Source organism: Esox lucius, chromosome 20 (genome assembly GCF_011004845.1).
Source record: "Esox lucius isolate fEsoLuc1 chromosome 20, fEsoLuc1.pri, whole genome shotgun sequence".
Classification (NCBI taxonomy): Eukaryota; Metazoa; Chordata; class Actinopteri; order Esociformes; family Esocidae; genus Esox; species Esox lucius.
Window position 1 is genome coordinate 41,281,692 of NC_047588.1, and position 27,630 is coordinate 41,309,321.

Sequence of the window (27,630 nt, forward strand, 5' to 3'; positions counted from 1 at the left end):
AAGGTGCTGAAAGCATGCTTTACAAATGTTGGTCCATATTGATAGGATAGCATCTTGCAGTTGATGGAGATTTGTGGGATGCACATCCAGGACACGAAGCTCCCGTTCCACCACATCCCAAAGATGCTCTATTGGGTTGAGATCTGGTGACTGTGGGGGCCATTTCAGTACAGTGAACTCATTGTCATGTTCAAGAAACCAATTTGAAATGATTTGAGCTTTGTGACATGGTGCATTATCCTGCTGGAAGTAGCCATCAGAGGATGGGTACATGGTGGTCATAAAGGGATGGTCAGAAACAATGCTCAGGTAGGCCGTGGCATTTAAACGATGCCCAATTGGCACTAAGGGGCCTAAAGTGTGCCAAGAAAAAATCCCCCACACCATTACACCACCACCACCAGCCTGCACAGTGGTAACAAGGCATGATGGATCCATGTTCTCATTCTGTTTACGCCAAATTCTGACTCTACCATCTGAATGTCTCAACAGAAATTGAGACTCATCAGACCAGGCACCATTCTTCCAGTCTTCAACTGTCCAATTTTGGTGAGCTCGTGCAAATTGTAGCCTCTTTTTCCTTTTTGTAGTGGAGATGAGTGGACCTCGGGTCTTCTGCTGTTGTAGCCCATCCGCCTCAAGGTTGCTCTTCTATCAGCTTGAATCAGTCGGCCCATTCTCCTCTGACCTCTAGCATCAACAAGGCATTTTCGCCCACAGGACTGCCGCATAGTGGATGTTTTTCCCTTTTCAAACCATTCTTTGTAAACGCTAGAAATGGTTGTGCTTGAAAATCCCAGTAACTGAGCAGATTGTGAAATACTCAGACCGGCCCGTCTGGCACCAACAACCATGCCACGCTCAAAATTGCTTAAATCACCTTTCTTTCCCATTCTGACATTCAGTTTGGAGTTCAGGAGATTGTCTTGACCAGGACCACACCCCTAAATGCATTGAAGCAACTGCCATGTGATTGGTTGATTAGATAATTGCATTAATGACAAATTTAACAGGTGTTCCTAATAATCCTTTAGGTGAGTGTATATCCCCTCTGTAATACCATGATTCTCATACATTTAGGAGAAAATAGTTTTACGTGATCTTTATATACTGTTATTGTTTTCCAAAGACACATCAGCCATGAAGTGATTGGAGTCATTCTTTTCGTTATAAGTAGGATGTATAGCTATTAGCTATATAGTCTTTGTGCAAGACTACTCTTTAGTTCCGTTAATAAATGTTATTTCAACAAAAAAGTAATGGCTGAGGTAAAAGTTGCATTCTGCTGTTTAAATAGTGTAATGATTAAAGACAGTCTGCCACATAGAAAAACAGGGATTGAAATCTACCAGCGACAACAATATTCATCCCTTCTAATCGGCTGAACTAGGATTGCCTGGTTCCTTTTCTGGTTTCAAGGTCTTTTTGTTTTGTTTTGATTTCCTCTCCTTCGATTGGACATCCTGACTACTAGCAGCATTGGGCATTTTTAAATAGCAAAACATTTCTCTAGTGAGAGCATGCAGTGAGATGCTTCCTGGGCCCCGCTTGGCCCCCTGAAACGCTGCTCGCAGCTTTAATCCTGACATTTGCTTTTCACTTTGAAGCATAAACATCAGCTAGATTTAGCCACTGCTATCAAAACATATAAGCATGTGATCAATGCATCAGAAAATGTGTTCATGCTTAGTGTCAATATCAACTAAGCTAAATTAGTTATTTTTCCAATTACAAAATAAAATATGGTTGCATGCTTATTTGTGTTTGCAGTTAAAAAGACAGCGGTTTGGTATGGCTGTTTTAAAGAGAACTGAACCGTGGATTTTTCTGGGCTAAAGACTAATTTAAAGATAAAGAACCAAGTTGAAAAACAGTTAATCTATTTTCACTGTGTTGGTGACCATCTAACTTTTCTGATGTCTGTCACACAGATGGGATTCCTGAAGTGGAGACGCTTGGAGATAAACAACAGAAAGACTACAATAATAAGAAGTCTCACCACTGCCCCCATTGTGAAAAGCATTTCTTATCTCTATTAATGTTAAAAAGACATGTTAACGTACATACTGGAAAGAAACCTTACTCCTGTTCTTACTGTGGGAAGTGTTTCATCACACCATCTAAACGTAGTAGTCATCTGAGAGTGCATACAGGTGAGAAACCATTTTCCTGTTGTGACTGTGGGAAGAGTTTCTCTAATTTAAGTAACCTTAGAGCTCACCAGCGCGTACATACTAGAGAGAAGCCTTACTCCTGTTTTGACTGTGGGATGTGTTTTATTAAACCATCTGAATTGACTAAACATCAGACCATTCACACAGGTGAGAAGTCTCACTCCTGTTCTGACTGTGGGATTAGTTTCTCTAAATTAGGTGACCTTAAAGTTCATCAGTGTATACATACTGGAGATAAGCTTTTCTCTTATTCTGAGTGTGGGAAGTGTTTTATTAAACCATCTGAATTAACTAAACATCAGACCGTGCACACAGATGAGAAGCCTCACTCCTGTTCTGGCTGTGGGAAGAGTTTCTCTTCTTTAGTTTACCTTATAGCTCACCAGCGCTTACATCCTGGAAAGTAGTCTCACTCCTGTTCTGACTGTGGGATTAGTTTCTCTAAATTAGGTGACCTTAAAGTTCATCAGTGTATACATGCTGGAGATAAGCTTTTCTCTTGTTCTGAGTGTGGGAAGTGTTTTATTAGATTTTATGAACTAACCAAACATCAGAGAGTGCACAGAGGTGAGAAGCCTCACTCCTGTTCTGATTGTGGGAGGAGTTTCTCTCGTTTAGGTAATCTTAGAGCTCACCAGCACATACACAGGGGTGGGAAGCCTTACTCCTGTTCTGATTGTGGGAAGAATTTTATTTCTTCATCTGAACTTAGTAAACATCAGACTACATGCAACAGGCTACTTGCCCACTAGATGTTGTACCCATAGTTATGTGGGTTAACTATGGGAGTCCCCCCCCCTTCCCTGGGAGTCATTGTCGTCGTCGTCGTCGTCCCCCTTCGCAGGGAGTAACCCTCCAACCCTGTTCCCAGGGAGTCACACCCTCCCTTCCCAGAGCACTAAATGTCCATTGAAATTATCCTCTCAGGACAGGTACAAGGTTGTACGGATCAATCCAAGATTTCTTTAACAGATTAACAGAGAGCCCTCAGATCTGGTAATTACTTGCTCATTGACCCAAGTCACAGCAAAATCCCTTTTACTGGAAAATTCCTACTGGAAGTCACATTTGCTGAGTTACAGCTTTAATACAGGAACTTTTGTTATCTGTAGTTATTTTCAATATATTTTATTTTTCTTGTATTGTATGTACAGTGGGTGTAGAAAAAAACAAACAGAAAGTAATCAGCATCTACAGTGGGTATAGGAAAGAATCACCCCCCTTTAAAATAATCTCCCGTTTGTTCCTGTCGAAGCAGCAGCATTTCTTCCGGTCGTCTTTTCTCAGTTTAAATAAATAAGCTTATGTTGTTACAGTAGTTATTTAACACTGTTCTATTTACTTTCTGTTGTTGTTGACAAAACAACACAACTCATGGTCATAAACAAATGTTCAGGGTTGTAAATGTTATTGACATTAAATGTTTATAAACTTGGTAGTTATTTGACTCATGTGAATAAGCTTTTTAAATCAGCTGACGTATATAAACATTCTGTTGATCTTTTGCTTTTTGTTATCCGTCTGAATGGTTTGACAGACATAGTTAAATTGAAGTGTAACTTGAGGGGTACTTGTAACTAATGTGTACTTACAGTAAAATACTAATACTTATAGGGCCGGTTTCACAGACACAGATTAAGCTCAAAAATCTTTTTCAATAGAAAACTCCATTGGGCTTGTTCTTTTAGTCCTAAACTAGGCTTAATCTGTGTCTGCGAAATCAACCCATAACATTTTTGCTTGAAAACTGAGGGTAATGTTTTCTCAATGGGTATGGTCCAGCGTAAGAACACAAATCCCCAGCTTGTTCTCAGCCAACTCACCTGGTGAAATAAAATACTATCACAATTAATCACTCTTGATATATCTGATACAGACCGATGTCTTGATGTAGACAAAGTATTGGACTGGGTAGAATTCCATCATGGATGTTCAGTCAGCCATTTGTAGATTTCACAGTGATGGAAATAAAGGAATGGTATGAAGTGAATGTGGGTAGTAGAGTAGATCACTATATTAAACATTTATGTTATTCATTTGTAGATTTATACACAGATGGGTCAAAGGATACAAACAGGAACAGGAATCATTATTCCTGAATTCAGTATTCAAATTTGTAAAAAATTGACCAAGGATTTGTCAGTCTTTGAAATGATGATTACTGTCGTGGAAAAACCAAGTCCACTCTTTCTAAAACAAATGCACTACAACTCAGGGACTTCAATGAAAATGACAAAAAAATAAATGACATTCACTATAGCCAGGCCCTTGCAGATACACACAAAAGGTTTAGATCTGGAACATGGATTTACACAGAAACATCTTACATGACACAACCTGATCATGCCCTTGTGTTAATCCTTTGGGCGGGTGTCCCGGCCACTTTGACTTGGTGGCACTCTTATGTCAACTTTCCCTATTTAGCGCCAAGTATGTCGTTGGCACAGTTATTCATTGAGGCTCCCTCTGTGGACTTGTTAGAGAAATGTCGCAAGGTAGACCTTGGTGTGATCATTGATCATTACTCACTGTTAGTGTCTAAAAATCAAGTTACTCTGGCATTGGGTCTTAGAAGGGCTTGTACTACCTACCTTGGCAGTGGCACTGGGTCCTGGTCACCTGGAAGGGCGGGTGGACTTGGGCAGTACAGTTGAACACGGTTGAACACCCAGCTCATGAGCACCGACGCAACACACCTGACAGGGACACAAGAGGAAACAGCGCTAACAGCGCTAACAGCACAAGGCACTACAATGGGAAGTTGACATATGAGCCCTACATACAGTGGAGAGAACAGGTATTTGATGCACTGCAGATTTTGCTGGTTTTCCTACTTACAAAGCATGTAGAGGTCTGTAATTTTTATCATAGGTACACTTCAACTGTGATAGACTGAATCTAAGACAAAAATCCAGAAAATCACATTGTATGATTTATAAATAATTAATTAGCATTTTATTGCATGACATAAGTATTTGATCACCTACCAACCAGTAAGAATTCCGGCTCTCACAAACCTGTTAGTTTTTCTTTAAGAAGCCCTCCTGTTCACTCATTACCAGTATTAACTGCACCTGTTTGAACTCGTTACCTGTATAAAAGACACCTGTCCACACACTCAATCAAACAGACTCCAACCTCTCCACAATGGCCAAGACCAGAGAGCTGTGTAAGGACATCAGGGATAAAATTGTAGACCTGCACAAGGCTGGGATGGACTACAGGACAATAGGCATGGTGAGAAGCCAACAACTGTTGGGGCGATTATTAGAAAATGGAAGAAGTTCAAGATGACGGTCAATCTCCCTCGGTCTGGGGCTCCATGCAAGATCTCACCTCGTGGGGCATCAATGATTGTGAGGGATCAGCCCAGAACTACACGGCAGGACTTGGTCAATGACCTGAAGTGAGCTAGGTCCAGAGTCTCAAAGAAAACCATTAGTAACATGGCTGGGTCTTCCAGCATGACAATGACCCGAAACACACAGCCAGGGCAACCGTAAGAAGCATCTCAAGGTCCTGGAGTGGCCTAGCCAGTCTCCAGACATGAACCCAATAGAAAATCTTTGGAGGGAGCTGAAAGTCCGTATTGCCCAGCAACAGCTGGTCTGTATGGAGGAGTGGGCCAAGATCCCTGCTGCAGTGTGTGCAAACATGGTCAAGAACTACAGGAAACGTATGATCTCTGTAATTGCAAACAAAGGTTTCTGTACCAAATATTATGTTCTGCTTTTCTGATGTTTCAAATACCTCTGTCATTCAATAAAATGCAAATTAATTACTTAAAAATCATACAATGTGGTTTTCTGGATTTTTGTTTTAGATTCCGTCACTCACAGTTGAAGAGTACCTATGATAAATATTACAGACTTCTACATGCTTTGCAAGTGGGAAAACCTGCAAAATCGGCAGTGTATCAAATACTTGTTCTCCCCACTGTAGAGAAAGTTGACATAAGAGTGCCACCAAGAGAATGGGGCTGTATCACGCCCACCCAAAAAGAGCAAAGCCACAATTTCAGTAACCACAATAACAACACAATTAGGCTTTGCGACAACAAAAAGAACATCTGGAACCAAGTATATGGCGAGTTACTAAGAAGCAATATTCCATTGTACAAGTGGAACAAATCCACATGACAAGGCCTCAACAAAAACCTAAACACGAGAAAGAGCATCCGGTAACACATTTTCAGTCCCCTTAACGTGCTTGATCACCAAATAATAATTCTCCACAATCAGTCCCCAGCGCATTAGGCGTTAGTCTGGTCAATGGGGTCACAACCGTGGAAAAGTTCCTGCGAAACAAACAGTAATAACCTGCCATATCAGTGGCTTGGGCCAGGTGAGTAAAAACGGTCCCTAACGAATTCACATGGCCTGTCCAAGTGGAGGAATTAATGACTAAGTCGTCCAAGTAAGCACAGCAGTCAGGGACATCTGCTTGATTGGAGAAGCTCTGCCAACGTTCACGTCATGCTCCAGGACCGTAGTGCGACTAGGACAACACTAAAGAGACCAAGGAAAACATAAATTAGGTTCACAATGTACGGTGTCCACACAGTACTTCCACAACATGGACTTCAGGGTCTGGTGCCGCCGTTCCAGGGCACCTTGACTCTCGGGGGGGGGGGGGGTACGCACTGGACACCTTGTGAGTGAAAGCAAGGGTTTGAAGCGCCTGAGCAAACAAGTTGGACATAAGATCAGTGCCTTGGTCAGTCTGTATCCCTTTAGGCAGACCTAATGTGGAAATTAACTTGGTCCGAGCTGATACCTTGGCCGTAATCTTACAGAGAGGTGTAGCCTTGAGATGCCGTGTAGCAGCACATGTAATAGTCAGTGGGAACTGGTTACCTGGTTTGGTTTTAGGTAAGGGGCCAACACTATCCACTATCGCCCTTTCAAACAGCTCACCCATAACAGGAATGGGGTAGAGGGGAGCCGGCGGAAATAACCTGATTTGGTTTTCCCGCGAGTTGACAGGTATGACGTCTAACAATAACGAGCCACATCCCTTTTTAGCCCGGGCCAAAATAAATTCTGCAAAACACGTTTATAAGTTCTCCTAAATGCCCGGACCATGCAGAATTACGGGCCAAAGCTATCACCTGTTGTCTACATGGAGCTGGCATAATAATCTGACACACAGAACTGTCAATATAATCGTCACTCTTCCGTGAGGACCACTTACGTCCTAGCACCTCATCCACTATATAACACAGGCGACTGCTTGCCTTGTAGCTTGTTCTTGGGCTTCCAAAGCGGAGTAACACTTCTTAAGACTAGGGTCTTCCTCTTGAGCCCTAATCAAGTTGTGCCGGTTGACTGGCAACAAGGACTCATTAACCACAGCAGTCGCAGCTGTGTCCTGATCATTCGTTTTCTAGGGGGACGAGGGAGACCAACAGGACGTATCGTCCTGATTAAAGACTGGGGCAAACACAGTATTGTTTAACCCAATCCTGCTGGGAAAAATAAATAATAGTTTATTCCAGCAGGACAATGCTCCGTGCCACACAGCCAGGTCAATCAAGGTGTGGATGGAGGACCACCAGATCAAGACCCTGTCACGGTCAGCCCCATCTCCATACCTGAACCCCATTGAAACCCTCGGGAATTTGATCAAGAGGAAGACGGATGATCTCAAGCCATCAAACAAAGCAGAGTTACTTGAATTTCTGTCCCAGGAGTGGCATAAAGTCACCCTACAGCAATGTGACAAACTGGTGGAGAGCATGCCAAGACGCATAAAAGCTGTGATTAAAAATCTGTGTTATTCCACCAAATATAGATTTCTGAACTTTTCCTAAGTTTAAACATTAATATATTTGTTGTTGAAAAATGAATATGAAAAAATAGTTTAATGGTATTTTTGGTGGGGGAGTTGAAAGCTGTGAGGTCTGTATGGAATTATCTTTTATTAGGGAGACCGGTTTAGGAAGGAGGTGAACAGTAGGTGGCGGTAAGTGCACGTTTATGTTGACTGCGATCCGCCAACCGAATCCTAACGAGGAAGACCGATTGATTGTCCGAGTCCATCTTCTTGGATCAGTTGGTTTAGACTTCAAGAACTACGAGCAGAAAGCAGAGTCTTTAAAATGGTAAGTGGTTAAAGAGTTAAAAAAAAAATACTGTATTTTTACTTGTCTTTGTTTAGCTCGATAGAAATATTCTGTGTTGTAACCGTGCCCTGCTGTGTAGCTGCAGCTAGCTAAGATACAGTTTTTTACAACTTTTATTCATGGATCTGTTCGTGGTTGTTTTGGGACAAAATACATTTTATGAAAAACATTAGGGAAGGATATAAAGATATTTTTCTTAACGTTAAACGCGGCACCCAGGAACGGGGATATAAATGAGAGCAGCCCATCCGGGTACTTAGCCTCCACGTCATGCCCCCGCACCTTTTTGGGTGTAAGCAGCCCATTTAATTTGACTGGCGGTGAATACACGTCTTTGCCAATTAATTCATTCATACAAAATAAGGAAAACATATTGCTTTTTAGCTATTAGGAGCACAAACACTATGACCAGTCAGGCAAATAATTGTTGTATGTCTTTGCTTAACATTGATCGGCTACGTTGTATAGAAAAAAAACTAAAGAAATAGGGGTTGAGTGTCCATTCAGTCTGCCTCCATCAAAGTGGACGAACGACCCAACCCAGTGGCCGGAGGTGTCATCCTTATAGGCTATAACTACCTTACGGAATCTCCAGTTAATGTATTTATGACATTTGTCACTTTATTTTTCTGTTTTGGAAGTCTGTCCAATGTGACGTTACTGTAAACTAATGAAATCGCTAACATATTTAGCGAGGCAACTAGCTAGCAACCTGCAACTATAAGGTAGACTATGTACAGTGGACAATAATAATTCCGTCCTCACCCCTGTGACATACAGTTCACATGAGCGAATGTACTGATTATCGATACATCATACTATAATTTGTGTGAGCGCAGTGCACCAAATTTAGACACACTTTGAATTGGGATTATTAGGACAATAATCATGACACAAAATAACTTTCAGGGAAGTGAATTTTCAGGATATTCTATGTACTGCCTTTTCAATGCAGCATCAGCATTCCCTTCTTTGACTTAACATTATAACTGTTGACTTTAGCATCTTTAACCTGTGATGAAGAGTTTGCCACGGACATAAACGGACAGAACTGGGCCTTCATTAAATTATGAGTTACGTAAAAGCTTTTTATTTGTTTTCTTCCTAAGTGGACGTCACGGTTACGCCACTGAAGTTTGGTGGTGGCAGAAAACTGCGGGAACAAGGGTAGGGAAACGGGCAAGATCCTTGGACTAGAGGAACATTTCTTGTTGTGCCATTGGATGTCAGAATAGGAATGCAAAAAAGCCTTCATTTTTATCGAATACGGTTGTCGAAGTCACCCTTTGAAGCTAAATGCAGACATTTATGGTTGCAAGCCATTGAACAGGTTTAAGTTTTGTTTTGCGTTAATTAGCTGATTAGGGCTCTTCTCAGGTCGACATTTCTGTATTGTAAATCTTTTATTGTAAAATTTTGAGATACTGAATTTTTGATTTTCCATGTAAGCCACAATCGACATTAAAACAAAAAGGCTTGAAATATTTCACTTTGTGTAATGAATCTAGAATATATGAAGGTGTCACTTTTTGATTAGAATTACGGGTGGAAAAATTACTTTTCCACAATAAATATATATATTTTTTAGATGTACCTGTATATGGGTCACAAGAGCCTAAGACTTGCAGTTTGTTTGCATACTTTTGTTTTTCGTGGTTGTGAGGTGACCTAAACACTCGTGAGCTGTAAAAGTGGAACATTGCAGTAGCGCCATAGACTTCCCAGTGTTAGACGCCATGTTTTATCAATGTTTGGCCCCCCAGGCTTTCAGAGCAACCATGTGACTGAAAACTATGAATGAAATCTGCACTTATTTTAAAAAACCTGGTTTGAATGAACGTCAGCCTTTCACTTAAGGCTCAAGTCGTTCCATTAACGCAGTGTAGTCGTTGACCAAGTTGACCAATGAGTCACCTGACAGCGTAGAGGGCGACCAATGAGTCACCTGACAGCGTAGATGGCGACCAATGAGTCACCTGACAGCGTGGAGGGCGACCAATGAGTCAACTGACAGCGTGGAGGGCGACCAATGAGTCACCTGACAGCGTGGAGGGCGACCAATGACTCATCGACAGCGTGGAGGGGGACCAATGATTTATGTGGCACACTATGCTTGGCATTTTAAATTGCTCAGCATGACTTAGAGTTGATGCAGTGGTGTCTTTCAAAATGTAAATTCCAGTTGTGAATTATCTCAACATTGCTCACATTTCAGAATAATAGTTTGTGTCTGACATTGCTTGATGTTTTAAATCTGGATTTGCATAAGCCTTTTGCAGCTACAGGTTAGTGCTATGACAAACTTTGGAGAGGAAATACCAGATTTTTTTTAGCACTAATCCTTGCTGATAATGTAAAGTGAAGCATTGTGTCTGTACAGTTACTACTTTATAAGACATAGTCTGCCTCCACAGGTCCAGATGGGGACTGGATACGCACAGGGTTACAGTCTATTGTGCCTATAACATTGGGGAACCTGAAAAAGAGGATTATGTTAATACAGAGGCTTGTCAACCTGTAGGCTACTTGAAAGAAAATAACTGTCACAAACCTGCAATCAGAGTTGGGGAGTAACTATAACAGTAATTGTAATCCGTTACGTTACCAACAAAAATATTTTAATCAGATTACAGATTATTTTGAAATTAATTATGATTACTTTTGGATAACTTCCATTGAAAATAGGTGCGCGAAATAATTATAACACGTTGTATGTTTGAGTTTATCATTAATGTTATAAAAACATCGTTATTTGAACCAAAATAGGAATTGCGCGCAAAGGTGGAAGCGCATAAATAGTTTAGTGATGGAGGAAGCGCCAGTTTAAATTTCTCCGGTTTTGGTTGGTTGGACGGCTGGTAAAAACAGAGTATATCTACGATAATATTAGCCAAGACAAATACAATGTTATTTAGTTATCTACTGGACGCATAATTCTCAGAACAATGACAGGCAATAGGCCTACTGGTGTTTATTTTTCAAATGCACCGAAAAACACAGCCAGGACGCGTTGCACCAAAGAACTTTTACAGGAATTGTTTAATAGATTAGGCAACTATTTGTTACTTATCTGTAATATGGCGCTGCCTTCAAGATAAAACATTATATGGAACTTACCACGACATTTGAGGAGAAAACGTGTGTTGGGAAGCACTCTGCCAAAGGATGATGATATGCATTTGACGCAGCCACATCAACTCCGTCCGTACAGGTAGGCCATGTGATTCTACTTGCTTTGCATCTCTGAAAATTGTGTTCATTGGTCATCATTGGCTGCTTACTTTAAGCTAAGAGGGCAGATTTATAATCACAGTTTATTTCTTTCATTTGCGTTTTGAAAATCCATCACTGGTGGGCATAATAATCACAGACTACGTTCGCGCAGGTAATCTCATTTCTATGCGGGTGTTCATGATTGCAAATGTGCATTCGCATGCTGGGGGTTTCAGCAACATTTTAACAATGTTAGTTGTGGAGCAAATCATCAGACTACTGCAGATTTAGTTTATGCGCGAAAAGCTACTGATATCTTAGTTTTTATACACAACAATTTCAATACCCTTTTCGAGTAATTGCCATTTATCTTTCAACAATGTTTTGAAGCAATTAAAAACATGAATAAAACACAAATAACAGAACAGGCTTAAGCATCATTAGATTTTGGGTTATGTTCAGATAAAAAGTCAGATTCTGTAAGTTCGAGGTTTATTGGATTAATTGGAATGACTATCTGGCAAACATTTAGTGTGTAGTGTAGAGATATAGCTCAATCATATTGAAGTAAAAAGGTTTAGATTTAGAAACCCAAAGGCACTGTAGCCTACACAACCAATAAGGTAAAATGCGTATTCCGTTTTTGGCCACCTATGTAAACTCTAACAACGATTGATCCTGCAAAAGGTGTTCAGTTGGTTATAGGCTATTCCTATTTGTTTTCCAATGCCTCTTAATATGGAAGTAATCTAAAAGCAGTTCAAAGTATTAAGATTACGTTACTGAGTTTGAGTAATCAAAAAGTTACATTACTGATTACAAATGTGGACAGGTAACTTGTAACTATTACAGATTACATTTAATAAGTAACCTACCCAAACCTGCTTGCAATAGAATAAAATGCCAAACTTGATTCTTTGTTTTAAAATGATCAGGGAAAGTGATGAAGGGTACAGCTTTAGAGCAAGGTTTACCCTTAATTCCCGGCATGCAGTTGCCTTCACAAGACCTTCTGCTTCAACAACACTGTACAAGAATGTCACACATGCAAATATACGCAGAGCTACAGCATGCAGACAGACTGAACAGTGGTCAAGGCTTGGCTACGTTGAGTGTCCTTCCTTATGTGTGGTTCCAGCAGACTACATAGGTAAACTGTGCAGGGCCTACTGAACCTGTACCTCTCCCACAGACACTGATCAGGGAAGCCCTGTGGAGAACATCTGGTGGTGTAAACGCTCTGTGTAGAATCTGAGCACCTTCATCCACAGGGTTATTGAGGAATGGACGTGCCATAGTTTGTTGTAACTGGCTGGTCTTTAGATGCACTGCTTATATTGTCTAGGCCTATTTCAATTAACCTATTGGCTTTTGAAGACAGTGTAAGACATGATTTACTTAACTTGTTTATTTTTATTAATATGTTCTTTGGAGCTAAATTAAACACGTAAATTCACGATTGGTCACACTGAGAGAAAAAAGTCTAAACTTATGATTCCAAACACGAACAGGACCAAAGTGATGCAAGTGAAAAAATACACAGACCGGTCTTTTGGGATTCTGTTTCCACCTGTTGGACATTCTTTGAAACACAGCTAAATTAAGCTTGACAGTTAACCTGCTAGGGAGCAGGCCAGTTCAGAGATATAAGTTACCTTGGTTACTGAGCAGGGACTCCTATATGCCACAGTAATGGAATGGAACTCTCACTTAAATTAACAAGATTAATCAAAATAAGCCTGGATTTTCCTTTATCTGCCTTGATGGAATACTTGTTTGTGGTGAGCCAAACAGGGAACGGGAGGCAGATGGCAATGTAGTGGACTCACTCTGGTGACCAGACTTATTGCTTGTTATTTATAATATATTCTAACTGAAGAGTAGTTGTCTTCACTGCATTAAACAGAGAGAAATGTAATATGCGACCCTTTGAGAAGGCCTTAACTATTTTCACATTTCTCCTAATACCTTGCGACTGGGATGCTCTGGCATGAATTCATTTGAATCCATTTTCTAACAGAATATCAGAAATGGCTAGTAAAGGATCAATTTCTCACAACTATACTATTCAGTTATGTATTTTTGTTGTCACTTGCCAAGGAAATGATAAACCGTGATCTGTGAAAAGTATTCTGAGGTCAGGTTAAGTAAAGCGCACCTCATATATGACAAAGGTCTGTTATGACTGTGATTATTTTGTTGTTTTTCCCCCATTGTGATGAATGTTTTTTCATATCAAACATGTTTATCAGTCATGTATGGGTCTGGTTTGGTCTTTATTTTATCAGATGGAGGACAAACCCAACCTGCTGGTCTCCTTCCACACTGAGATCAAACAAGAACCAGTAGATGCTGATTGTGACAGTGGAGCTCAGTGTTCATTGGTGGATTCAGAGATGACATCAGTGAAGCAGGAAGACTGCAGTGAAACACTGGGACTGAATGATACCATTAAAGATGAAGAGAAGAATGGGGTGATCGTTAAAAAGGAAGAGGGGGATTTACTTAATCAAGGTAACAACCGGTTTAATGTAGTCAATTTGTTCTTATCAGTGAAAGAACAAATTAAAATGTCTTTAATTAATTAATCTAAATAAAAGGCCTTAGCCTTAAATTGTCTTATTTTGTCTTTCTAAAGGTGTTTTTAAATTATATTTATTTAGTTCTGTTAGCATTGTGAAGAGGTGATTTAAAAAAATAACATGTTTTGTGAACGCATTTTAGATCTGGTCGCGCACTGAGGAACCAATATTTCAGTCAGAATGTTTGGTGTCAGACACTTGTGGCGCTTTGCTGCTTTTCACCCAACACCGTTGTTAGGTAGATAGTTAGCTGGTACCAAGCAAGGTAATTTAACTATCTACATAGTAGACATTGGCTGTTAAACGTCCCGCAGCTACCATGGGGAAAATGCTAATTCAAACAGCAGTGGTTGGACAACAGCAAATTTGCTTTATAGTTGAAATCTGTAGAAGGGAAAGAAAACAAAGCCCACTGTGTTTTTCTGCTAGAAGTCTTCCAAACTTTGCACAATGGGAATTTAATCTGTGGAATCCCATATGAAGTGTGAGAAACACAGAAACGCTGTGAAAACGCTGTGAAAATGCCTGGCATTTCTCAGTTACCTTTGGTCTCACCAGAGACGATAGTCCCACAAGGAACACCCAGTAACGTTATGGTTAGCAGTAGGCCTACTGCTCTAACAATGGTGGCAACTTAAAACAAGTGTGTGAGTACTAGGGTAAAAACAGAAACATGCACCCCTTTCTGTCCTGAGGACCAGGATTGGGAAATACTGCTCCAGTGGAGCTAAACAAATCTGACAGTTTATCCCATTTGGCTACATAAGTTAAAAGTATAAAAGCCAATGGAGTGGTAATGAAAAGTTTAGATCTGGGACTGGTGTTCTGTATCAGAAATGGGACTGTAACCAGAAATTGGAGTGGATCCACTAGGGCTGGGCGATATGGTCCAAAACGTACTTCATGATATTTTCAAACATTTTGGCGATACTTATACACCGATCAGCCATAACATTATGACCACCTATCTAATATTGTGTAGGTCCCCCTTTTGTCGCCAAAACAGCCCTGACTGGTCGAGGCCTGGAAGGTGTGCTGTGGTATCTGGCACCAAGACGTTAGCAGCAGATCCTGTAAGTTGCGAGGTGGGGCCTCCTTGGATTGGACTTGTTTGTCCAGCACATCCCACAGATGCTCGACTGGATTGAGGTCTGGGGAATTTGGAGGCCAAGTCAACACTGTGAACTCGTTGTGTTCCTGAACCATTCCTGAACCATTCCTGAACCATTCCTGAACCATTCCTGCTTTGTGTCAGGGCGCATTATCCTGCTGAAAGGGAATACCGTTGCCATGAAAGGGTGCACATGGTTTGCAACAATGCTTAGGTAGGTGGTACATGTCAAAGTAACACATGAATGACAGGACCCAAGGTTTCCCCAGCAGAACATTGCCCAAAGCATCACACTGCCTTCGCTGGTTTGCCTCCTTCCCATAGTGCATCCTGGTTGCCATGTGTTCTCCAGGTAAGCGACGTGCACGCACCTGGCCATCCACCTGATGTAAAAGAAAATGTGATCCGTCAGACCAGGCCACCTTCTTCCATGGCTCTGTGGTCCAGTTCCTATGCTCACCTGCCCATTGTAGGCGCTTTTGGCAGTGGACAGGGATCAGCATGGGCACCCTGACTGGTCTGCGGCTACGCAGCCCCATACGCAACAAACTGCCCTGTGTCCTGTGTGTTCTGACACCTTTCTATCAGAACCAGCATTAACTTTTTCAGCCATTTGAGCTACAGTAGCTTGTCTGTTGGATCGGACCACACGGGCCAGCCTTCGCTCCCCATGTGCATCAATGAGCCTTGGCTACTCATGACCCTGTCGCCAGTTAACTGCTTTTTCTTCCTTGTATCGCTTTTGACAGGTACTGACCACTGCAGACTGGGAACACCCCATAAGGGCTCCAGTTTTTTAGATGCTCTGACCCAGTCATCTAGCCATCACAATTTGGACCATGTCAAAGTCACTCAGGTCCTTATGCTTGCCCGTTCTTCCTGCTTCTAACACATCAACTTTGAGGACAGAATGTTCACTTGCTTCCTAATATAAACCCACCCACTGACAGGTGCCATGAAAACGAGATTATCTGTGTTATTCACTTCACCTGTCAGTGGTCATAATGTTATGACTGATCGGTGTATATTTATTCGTATATCTTAGTTGTCAGTATTATGTTAGACTACATAAACTCATCCTTTTATTTTTTTATATTGTAATTTTTATTTCGGACAAAAAGAATGGCCAGCGTGTTCAGCTGCATGGCGAACCTTGCTTTCAGAGGTTTCAGACACTTAACTTGATAAAAATGTCCCCTGTACTTTATCAGATAATTTTCTTTTACTAGTTACAGAAGTGGTAGGTCCTCTCTCTGTGACCAGTTGTTTGTCTGTAGGAACTAGGGACAGGCACTTTTAGTGCCACACGTTTAGTGTTCCAGTCACCAAAAGAAAGTTAGTTATCGTTTGTGTGTGCGTGCGTGCGCTTGTGTGTGCGTGTGCGTGTGCGTGCGCGTGTGTGTACGGCCGCAAAATCCTATGTCAAGTTAGGCTGTGAAATCTGAAGGCACTGGAGAGAAAATGGTGAGTTTAGCAAATAGCGTTTTGCTGTCTACGTTACAAAGCTATGTCTGAAATCCGCTAATGGATGTGGACTTAATGCCTTCTAGATGTCTGCTCAGATGTGTTAAAATTGGACTATGCGAGCACGCTTACTGGATGCTATTTGCTATTTTCATAATAAAAAACAAATTAATTGAAAGATAAAGAACCAAGTTGAAAAATAGAGAATAGATTAAGTAAATGTTGATAACCATTCTGATGTCTGCCACGCAGATAGGATTCCTGAAGTGGAGCCACTTGGAGAGAAACAACAGGAAGACTACAATGTTAAGAAGTCTCATCACTGTCCCCATTGTGGAAAACATTTTTTATCTCTATCAATGTTAAAAAGACATGTTAAAACACATGCTGGAGAGAAGCCATACTCTTGTTCTGACTGTGGGAAATGTTTCTCTCAATCTGGTCACTTCAAAGTTCACCAGCGCATACATACTGGAGAGAAGCCTTACTCTTGTTCTGATTGTGGGAAGAGATTCTCTCAATTAAGTAACCTTAAAACTCACCATCGCATACATACTGGAGAGAAGCCTTACTCCAGTTCTGACAGTGGGAAATGTTTCATTACATCATCTCACTTAACTAGTCATCAGAAAGTTCTCACACATGAGAAGCCTTACTCATGTTCAGACTGTGGGAAGCGTTTTTCTCAATCGGGTCACTTCAAAGTTCACCAGCGCATACATACTGGAGAGAAGCCTTACTCTTGCTCTGACTGTGGGAAAAGATTCTCTCAATTAAGTAATCTTAATGCTCATCAGTGCATACATAATAGAGAGAAGCCTTACTCCAGTTCTGATAATGGAAAGAGTTTCATTACATCATCTCACTTAACTAGTCATCAGAAATTTCTCACACATGAGAAGCCTTACTCATGTTCAGACTGTGGGAAGCGTTTTTCTCAATCGGGTCACTTCAAAGTTCACCAGCGCATACATACTGGAGAGAAGCCTTACTCATGTTCTGACTGTGGGAAGACATTCTCTCAATTAAGTAATCTTAATACTCACCTGCGCATACATAATAGAGAGAAGCCTTACTCCACTTCTGACTGTGGAAAGAGGTTCTCTCAATTAAGTAATTCTAAAACTCACCAGCACATACATAGTGGAGAGAAGCCTTACTCTTGCTCTGACTGTGGGAAAAGATTCTCTCAATTAAGTAATCTTAATACTCACCAGCACATACATAATAGAGAGAAGCCTTACTCCAGTTCTGATAGTGGAAAAAGTTTCATTACATCATCTCACTTAACTAGTCATCAGAAAGTTCTCACACATGAGAAGCCTTACTCCTGTTCTGATTGTGGGAAGTGTTTCTCTCAATCAGGTCATTTTAAGATTCACCAGCGCATACATACTGGAGAGAAGCCTTACTCTTGTTCTAACTGTGGGAAGAGATTCTCTCAATTAAGTAATCTTAATACTCACCGGCGCATACATACTGGAGAGAAAGCTTACGCGACTTCTGACTGTGGGAAGAGATTCTCTCAATTAAGTAACCTTCAAACTCACCAGCGCATACATACTGGAGAGAAGCCTTACTCTTGCTCTGACTGTGGGAAAAGATTCTCTCAATTAAGTAATCTTAATACTCACCAGCGCATACATAATAGAGAGAAGCCTTACTCCAGTTCTGATAGTGGGAAGTGTTTCTCTCAATCAGGTCATTTTAAGATTCACCAGCGCATACATACTGGAGAGAAGCCTTACTCTTGTTCTAACTGTGGGAAGAGATTCTCTCAATTAAGTAATCTTAATACTCACCGGCGCATACATACTGGAGAGAAAGCTTACGCGACTTCTGACTGTGGGAAGAGATTCTCTCAATTAAGTAACCTTCAAACTCACCAGCGCATACATACTGGAGAGAAGCCTTACTCTTGCTCTGACTGTGGGAAAAGATTCTCTCAATTAAGTAATCTTAATACTCACCAGCGCATACATAATAGAGAGAAGCCTTACTCCAGTTCTGATAGTGGAAAAAGTTTCATTACATCATCTCACTTAACTAGTCATCAGAAAGTTCACACACATGAGAAGTCTTATTCCTGTTCTGACTGTGGGAAGAGGTTCTCTCAATCAGGTCACTTAAAGGTTCACCAGCGTATACATACTGGAGAGAAGCCTTACTCTTGCTCTGACTGTGGGAAAAGATTCTCTCAATTAAGTAATCTTAATACTCACCAGCGCATACATAATAGAGAGAAGCCTTACTCCAGTTCTGATAGTGGAAAGAGTTTCATTACATCATCTCACTTAACTAGTCATCAGAAAGTTCTCACACATGAGAAGCCTTATTCCTGTTCTGACTGTGGGAAGTGTTTCTCTCAATCAGGTCATTTTAAGATTCACCAGCGCATACATACTGGAGAGAAGCCTTACTCTTGTTCTGACTGTGGGAAGAGATTCTCTCAATTAAGTAATCTTAATACTCACCGGCGCATACATACTGGAGAGAAAGCTTACGCGACTTCTGACTGTGGGAAGAGTTTCTCTCAATTAAGTAATTCTAAAACTCACCAGCACATACATAGTGGAGGGAAGCCTTACTCCAGTTCTGACAGTGGGAAGAGTTTCAGTACATCATCTCAACTAACTAGTCATCAGAAAGTTCACACAGATGAGACACCTTTCTCTTGTTCTGACTGAGGGAAGTATTTAAAGAAGACTTAAAGCTCACCAACACGTACTTTCTTGAGAGATGCCTTACTCTACATGCCCATTGCCTGCTCGCTTAACGATCTCTGAAACATTCTTCCATGCATCCATTTTTAGAATTATATCTTTGTATGAAGCCAGAGAAGCATCATAAATAACGGAGAAACTGGACATCACAATTATACGTTTCTCGTCCATGTTTTGAACTAGCAAGAGCATTTTAAGCCAGCGAGTATAAAAGAGAAGAAACTTCTAGCTGTAGAGAACATCTACCCTGCAATGGGTATTCGCCAAACTCCTTCACTGCAACTGTCGCTGCCGATTTTGTCTCCAAGAGTAGCTCCGCCCACTGTCGTCGTGATTCGCAGGCTCTCGTTGGAATTTAATGGGAGCGTGCCTTTTTGTAGCGTTAGCAAGCTGGCAGTGTGCATGAGGCTTTACGCTAGTCTGACTGTGGGCAGGGTTTTTCTCAATATAATCTGTTAAATAAAGACCCATTCCACAACCTTTCACGATTACACAACTACTGTATTTTCTTAAACATTTTCAGCATAGTTATTCAACAAAGCCAACTGCCAAAGTGAAATTCCAAAATGTTTTATTTACATGTGTAACAAGACATTGTGTAATTACTAAAATCAGATGTAATTACACACTTGGAATAACATCCTACAGGATGTTTTGTAATTCCCTCTTGTTTTTCCACAAGTGTAATAACCGATACCAATAAATCATTATTCTCTTGTAATTACAATGTAATAACTGTGGTCTTACAAAGTTGTTAATACAGTTGGTAATATGTATTTACATCGTAATAAGTGTCAACTTGAGGGGTTATAAGTGTTACCGTGAACCCTATTGCTGTACAATAATAAAATAAACTCCAGAACCATTATCTAAACCCAATTTGTAATAAGGACATTCAACATACAGGTCACAAACAAGTTATATAAAATGATCGAAGATCTAGTAGGTTTGGAAGAATGTGTGTTAACGTTTCCCCCGGTAGTTGTCAACCTAGTATTTTATAAGTTAGATCAATAATTATTAATCATCTTAACCCCCATCCACATATTCAACCCAGCACCCTCACAGCTCCTGATCAACCCAGCACCTCCAGGGCCACATAGAGGAGGACTGGAAAAAACCCAGTCACCAATGCAGTGGAAGTGTAAGGAATGTGATGTGCCTCTGCATAAATAATGACAGGAACCTCTTCAATCTACCGCACAACTTATATGTGTGCCATAGATTTGCCCTTAATGGTAAATGGGCTTTTGAAGGGACAGACTGAAGGCTGATTTATGCTTCAAAATCTAAAATGCTTCAAAATCTAAAAGCGCATAGCTACGCGTATATGAATCACAGAGCAGGGGTGGGGGATTCACAGACTACGGAATTCCAGCAAAATTTGACTTAATGTATCAACAGAGACGAAGCAACAATGGAGTCTGGAGGTACGGCTCACATCGAGAAATGTTTAATAGTGTAGGAGAAATTCTGGGCGAAGAGCCAGCAACTTGCCAAAAAAGATGAGTGACAAATATGCACGAAGAAATAAGAAATTGAAGAGTAAAAGTGGCGACGCAGGGAGCTGCATCAGTTGCCCCCGAGGCTGAGAACAGACCATCATTAGAATCTGCCACATATAATTACCTTTATAAGTATAATTACTTTTTTTCTAAAGATCTGAAAATGAGATTAGACTGTCTTCTAGTGGTTGCTACATTTACCACAAGAAAATATAAACTCAACATTGATGTCTTTTGAGAAAAAAACACGGTGGTCAATACCACAGGTTTTACATTGTTATTACAATAGAATAATGAATTATCAGTGTAGGTTATTACAATTGTGGAAAAGCGAAAGGTAATTACAAAACTTCTTGCAGGATGCTATTCCAAGTGTGTAATTACACCTGAATTTTGTTTTAGTAATAACACAATGTCTTGTTACACGTGTAAATAAAACACATTAGAATTACACTTTTGCAGTCATCTCTGTTGCACCATATGAATAACTGCACCAAAGATGTTGTCTCTGAAGCTAATCCTAATGGCAGCTTGATGTTGATCCTGAAACATAGCCTGCCATCCAGATTTCAGAGTAAAAGTAATTCTACTTAAAGATTGACCAGATATGCACAACGTATTACACACCTCCCCCAAAACGGGAGGTTTAAAAAATAAGGTCAATAATCAAGAAAAGTTGCTGAATGTGTCTTTAAAGGACAACCTCTACATACTAATTTCCCATGCTTATTGCCTGGCTACAAGGTTTTCTTCAATCAAATGTTATGTAAGAACAATGTAATTTGTAATTAATATTTACCTTCCTTGTAATAAAGAACTTATGAGAGTGAAACTACATGCTAAAACCTTTGTTATACTATGTAGTGACATTTGTAATTAATATGTACCTACCTAGGAATAAGCAGCTTTTGAGAATGTGAAACTAAAGGCAAAAACACTTTGTAAATACCATGAAATCACATTTGTAATTAATGTCTTCCTACCTAGGAATTAAGCAGCTTATGAGAAACCCAAGAATCTATAACAGGTCCCAGACGTGGGACCAGGTAGGCAGATTCTATGGCAGGATAAATAATATGACTAAAGTCAAGGTATTTTATTTGTCAGATGAACCAAATAACATAGCGTCATTCTGAACAGTGAAATTCTTGTGACATGGTACGCGACACCTGCGCAATATAAATTAATACGTTTACACGTCTCTGATTCATACTCCTGTCCAGGTGGTGGCGGTAATGCGCGAAGTTGGTTGCAAAGCTTTTTTTTAAACCCGAAGAAGTAGAATAATTGGCGCGAGTTCGTCTTATTTGTTATTGTTTTGTTAGCAACATTTCTGGAACTTTTGGTTAAATAGGAACAAAAATCTCAGTCGCTAAAATGGTAAGTGGTTAAAACCAGTTAGTTGTTCAGTTCGATAGTAACCTACGTTGTAAATGTGTCCTGCTGTTCAGTTCCAACTTGCGAAGATATATATTTTTGTCCAACTAACTTTCCACTGTGATTTATGAAATGGATCTGTTCGTGGTAGTTTTGTGACCAAATACATTTTATGAAGAACATTAGGAAAAGGTTTAAAGATTGTGCCACGCTTCAAGATAAGGAAACATAGGAACCGATGTGATCGATTGTGTTGAGCCGATCAGATAAAGGGAGACAGATTGCAAAGTAGTTGACTTACGCTGGTCGCGAAATATATTGCTTGTCATTTAAATTATTTTCTAACTGTATAGTAACTGTCTTGACTGCAGTTAACCGAGAGAGGTTAATTAAACGAACCTATCAGAATACACGGCCTAAACTGTCGTCAGATTTCACCTAATACCTCTAGCATGCATTTTTTACGGAAAATCAATAAAGGCAAGTCAAATTGTCAATTTCTCACAACCATACCAGTCAATAATGTATTTTTTGGTGTCACTTGTCTAGGAAATTATAAACTGATACACCAATGTGAAAATTATTTTTCCTCTATTCTGGGGTCAGGTTAAGTTAAGCACACCTCATGCAGGACAGGGGTCTCTTATGACTAATTGTTTTTGTAGTTTTTCCCCCATTTTGATTCTATTAGATTCCCATCAGTCATGTGTGGGTCTGATTCAGTCTTTATTTTGGCAGAGGGAGGAGAAACCCAACCTGCTACTCTCCTTCCACACTGAGATCAAACAAGAGTCACTGGATTCTGATTGTGACAGTAAAGCTCAGTGTTCATTGGTGGATTCAGAGATGACATCAGTGAAGCAGGAAGACTGCAGTCAAACGCTGGGACTGAATGTTACCATCAAAGATGAAGAGGAGAAGAATGGAGTGATCGTTAAAAAGGAAGAGGAGGATTTACTTAATCAAGGTAAGAACCGTTTAATGTAGTCAATTTGTTCTTCTCACTAATGGAAAGGAGTACGTGGTTTTTCATGCTGTCGGTCATTATTCTCCATATTGTTATACTTATTTTAGTTCTCTCTTAAAAATAACATTGTATCAGTAAACAAAATGGCCATAAGGAAAGTTTGCAGAAAAATAGCTTGCCAGTTTTTGCAATGACACGGCTGTAGATATGTTGGTTTTTGGAGAGCCGATGAAATTCAAATAAAAATAAGTGGATAAAGTATGAATAAGTGTAGCCTGGTGAAATAGACACAGCTCAGAACACACAACCAATTTGTGGATGTTTACTTTGTATAAGTTTAAAAATGTTAGGGTAATATTTGATTGGAATCATCACATGAAAATGAAATTGACCATGATAAATGATTGCATGTCAATATCTATGCAATACAGGTGAAGTGCACAGCGTATTCTTTTGAACTAATTGAAATGCATCAGAAAAAAATGACAGTGGCTCGTTTGCTATAAACTTAAAAAAGTTTACCTCTAGAAGTAACCTAATAGCCTACACACTCTCACACACTGCCCACATGTTACGCTGACCACACATGGAACAGACACATTTCACAGCATCGCCAAACAATGCTAGAATAAATGACCGTGACACAGGTTAATGTTCAGTTGAACACAAACGGACTGAAGCTTTACATGAGAATAACACAACACGTTACGATGTTGTACTGTTGTACCTTAACTTGCCATAAGCTAATATCTCATTTGTGTTGGACCTCAGTGGACAACCTTGGGGAAAGGCCTTGCTTATTTCATCAGCACAAAGCCAAAACACATTCTGCACGTATTACAACAGCATGGCTCCATTGTGAGAGTCCAGGTGCTAAACTGGCCTGCCTGCAGTCCAGACCTGTCACCCATTGAAAACATTTGGCACATGAAACAAAGAATTTGACAAAGGAGACCCTGAACTGTTGAGCAGCTGACATCCTGTATCAAGCAAGAATGAGGAAATCTTTCACTTTTAAATCTCCAGTAATTGGCCACCTTGGTTCCCAAACACTTACGATGTGTTTTTAAAAGAGATGCGACACAGAAATAATTTTTTCCCCAAAAGCAGCAGCATTGCTCTGTTTCAACATTTTATATACTGTATTTGTACTCTTTTCAATTAAACAGGGATTCAATTATTTGCAAGTCATTGCATTCTGTTTTTATTTGCGTTTTACACAGCATCCCAAACTTTTTTGGATTGTAGAAATCGTATGTTATAATGGAAACCGAAGAGATGAATTAGGAATGGATTACTGCCTGGAACTGATAGGAAAGCAGGGGTATGTGTAAATCACTATATAAGATGCCCAAACACAAGATTGGGCATCTTATATAGTGACACAACGGGCCCCTGGGCACAGCACCTTCAAGGGCCCCAAGCATCACCCCCCACCCCCATCATGAATCTAGCCAAGCACTTAATTATTGCCTTTACCTGCATCTCCACAGGATTTCCATTGCAGGATTTCCATTGTGCAGCCACCAAATCACTGGTCACAATGATTCAAGGGGCCTAACTTCAGGATTAAGGTCCATATCACTTTGCTGCAGAATAGTGCTAGTTGCGTGTGACCTTGATTATATTGTGTCCCAGAATGTGGCAATAAATCCCATCTCTAATGTCTCCAATTGAGCAGTGTGGCATATCAAGATGCTGATTAGACAGCATGATTATTGCACAGGTGTGCACAATAAAAGGCCACTCTAAAATGTGCAATTTCACTGTATTGGGGGGTCCGGGGGTTCTGAAAACCAGTCAGTATCTGGTGTGACCACCATTTTCCTCACACAGTGCAACACATCTCCTTTGCATAGAGTTGATCAGGTTGTTGATTGTGGCCTGTGGAATGTTGGTCCACTCCTCTTCAATGGCTGTGCTAAGTTGCTGGATATGGAACAGGACCTGGCAGGACCTGGAACACGCTGTCATATATACGCCAATCCAGGGCATCCCAAACATCCACATTTTTCCAATTAAATATGGTTGCATGCTTGAATTTTTGTTTGAAGTGACTAAACAATGGATTATAGAATGTTCTGGGCTGAAATAATTTAGAGACAAAAAAGTTGAAAAATTGAGAATAGATTAACTATGAAATGAGAATTGACTAACTTTTCTGATGTCTGTCACACAGATAGGATTCCTGAAGTGGAGACACTTCGAGAGAAACAACAGGAAGATTACAATGATAAGAAGTGTCCCCATTGTGAAAAACATTTCTCATGTCTATCACTGTTAAAAAGACACGTAAACATACATACTGGAGAGAAACCTTACTCCTGTTCTGACTGTGGAAAGTGTTTCTCTCGATCAAGTAACTTAAATACTCACCAGCGCATACATACTGGAGAGAAACCGTACTCTTGTTCTGACTGCGGGAAGCGTTTCATTACATTATCTCAACTTAATAGTCATCAGAGAATGCACACAGGGCAGAAGCCTTACTCGTGTTGTGACTGTGGGGAGAGTTTCTTTCAGATAGGTAGCCTTAAAGTTCACCAGCGCATACATACTGAAGAGAAACCTTACTCATGTTCTGACTGTGCGATGAGTTTCATTAGACCATCTGAACTTACTAAACATCAGAGAGTGCACACAGGTGATAAGCCTTACTCCTGTTCTGACTGTGGGAAATGTTTCTGTAAGCCATCTAACCTTACTATTCATCAGAGAATGCACACAGGTGATAAGCCTTATTCCTGTTCTGACTGTGGGAAAGGTTTCTCTCAATTAGGTAACTTTAAAGCGCATCAGCGCATTCATACTGGAGAGAAACCATACTCCTGCTCTGACTGTGGGAAATGTTTCATTACATCATCACAACATGCCATTCATCAGAGAGTGCACACAGGTGAGAAGCCTTCCTCTTGTTCTGTCTGTGGAAAGAGTTTCTCTCAGTCGAATGACCTTAAATGTCACCAGCGCATTCATACTGGAGAGAAACCTTACTCTTGTTCTGACTGTGGTAAGTGTTTCATTACATCATCTAACCTTACTATTCATCAGAGAGTGCACACAGGTGAGAAGCCTTACTCCTGTTCTGACTGTGGGAAGTGTTTCATTACATCATCTAACCTTACTATTCATCAGAGAGTGCACACAGGTGAAATGCCTTACTCCTGTTCTGAATGTGTGAAGAGTTTCTCTCAATTAGGTAGCCTTAAAGCTCACCAGCGCATACATACTGGAAAGTGGCCTTACTCCTGTTTGGACTGTGAGAAGCGTTTCTCTCGATTAGGTAACCTTAAAGCTCACCAGCGCGTACATACTGCAGATTAATATTGAACATTAGACAGACTTGACAGAGTGGATAGCCACGTAGAATTAAGGCAGTTCTGAAGGCGAAAGGGGGTCAAACACAGTATTAGTATGGTGTTCCTAATAATCCTTTAGGTGAGTGTATGTCATGCAATAAAATGCAAATTAATTATTTAAAAATCATACAATGTGATTTTCTGGATTTTTCTCACAGTTGAAGTGTACCTATGATAAAAATTACAGACCTCTACATGCTTTGTAAGTAGGAAAACCTGCAAAATCGGTAGTGTATCAAATACTTGTTCTCCCCACTGTGCTAAAAGGGTCGTTTTTACTACTTAACTGGTGTAAATGCAAATGTAAGAAATGTTATGATTCATAGTAGGTCCAAAAAGCTGGTTGAAAATACACTTGCATTCACATGCCTAGAATGCTTTCAATTTAATCAAGACTCTGCATATAAATACTTAGGTATCTGGCTGGATGATAAACTCTTTTAAAATACATGTTGATGAACTCTGTAAAAGTCTAAAGATCAAACTAGCTTCCTCTACAGAAACAGAATGTTTGTTCCCACAAATAGAAAACAAATTGTGCAAGCTACTTTTATGTCAGTTATAGATTATGGGGATATTATCTATTTTTTATGGGTGCTAGCTACAGAACTCACCACTGTAGTTTATATCCAAGTGTAGGCTGGACTTCGCTGTCCATGAGAGGGAAACAACATGCTCTCGTGTTTGTCTATAAAGCTCTTGTAAATAAACTACATTTTTCATCAATGATCAGCATTAGAAATATAACTCAGAAAACCAGATCTCAAGCCTTGATTACACTTGAGGCCCCTGCAATCTCCACAGAATTGGGTGTGACTGCCTTTTCCTGTTACGCTTCTTACTTCTGGAATAGTCTGCAGACCAAACTTAAGCTGGGGATTCTTGTCCCCTTTGCCTATTTTAAACATTTATTGGAGGATTTTTGTTTCTGTGTTGCTTGTAACTGTTTTGGTGTAATGCAAGTTTTTGAGCTATCAGGGGAATAACATCTGTGTAAATGTGACAATCTGTTGCAATCTTTAACTGTGCAC

At 40.3% G+C, this 27,630-nt stretch overlaps 2 protein-coding genes across 9 annotated transcripts in view; both read left to right on the top strand.

Moving 5' to 3' along the window:
* LOC105027450 (zinc finger protein OZF-like) overlaps positions 1–27,630 on the top strand; it is a 541,343-nt gene that overhangs the window by 11,510 nt on the left and 502,203 nt on the right. The window contains exons 4-5 of one of the 6 annotated variants that reach the window (XM_029115990.2): positions 1,932–2,399; positions 2,652–3,609. The exons of 3 other annotated variants lie outside the window; for them this stretch is intronic. In XM_029115990.2, coding sequence (XP_028971823.2) covers positions 1,932–2,399; positions 2,652–2,926 — 743 coding nt within the window. In that variant the 3' untranslated portion in view covers positions 2,927–3,609. Of the gene's footprint in view, positions 1–1,931; positions 3,610–27,630 lie in introns of those variants that run through there. 2 more of the 6 variants (XM_020040903.2, XM_029115992.2) reach the window with 2 other exon arrangements.
* LOC105027462 (zinc finger protein OZF-like) lies at positions 8,143–26,666 on the top strand. Of its 3 annotated transcripts, none has more exons than XM_034288595.1 (3): positions 8,143–8,277; positions 23,012–23,240; positions 25,420–26,666. In XM_034288595.1, exons 1-3 carry the CDS (start codon positions 8,275–8,277, stop codon positions 26,562–26,564), a joined length of 1,377 nt encoding a protein of 458 aa, XP_034144486.1. In that variant the 5' UTR covers positions 8,143–8,274; the 3' UTR covers positions 26,565–26,666. The 3 variants fall into 3 exon arrangements, with proteins under 3 accessions (XP_034144486.1, XP_034144487.1, XP_019896472.2); XM_034288596.1 differs by lacking the exon at positions 8,143–8,277 and adding an exon at positions 13,944–14,025; XM_020040913.3 differs by lacking the exon at positions 8,143–8,277 and adding an exon at positions 22,110–22,276.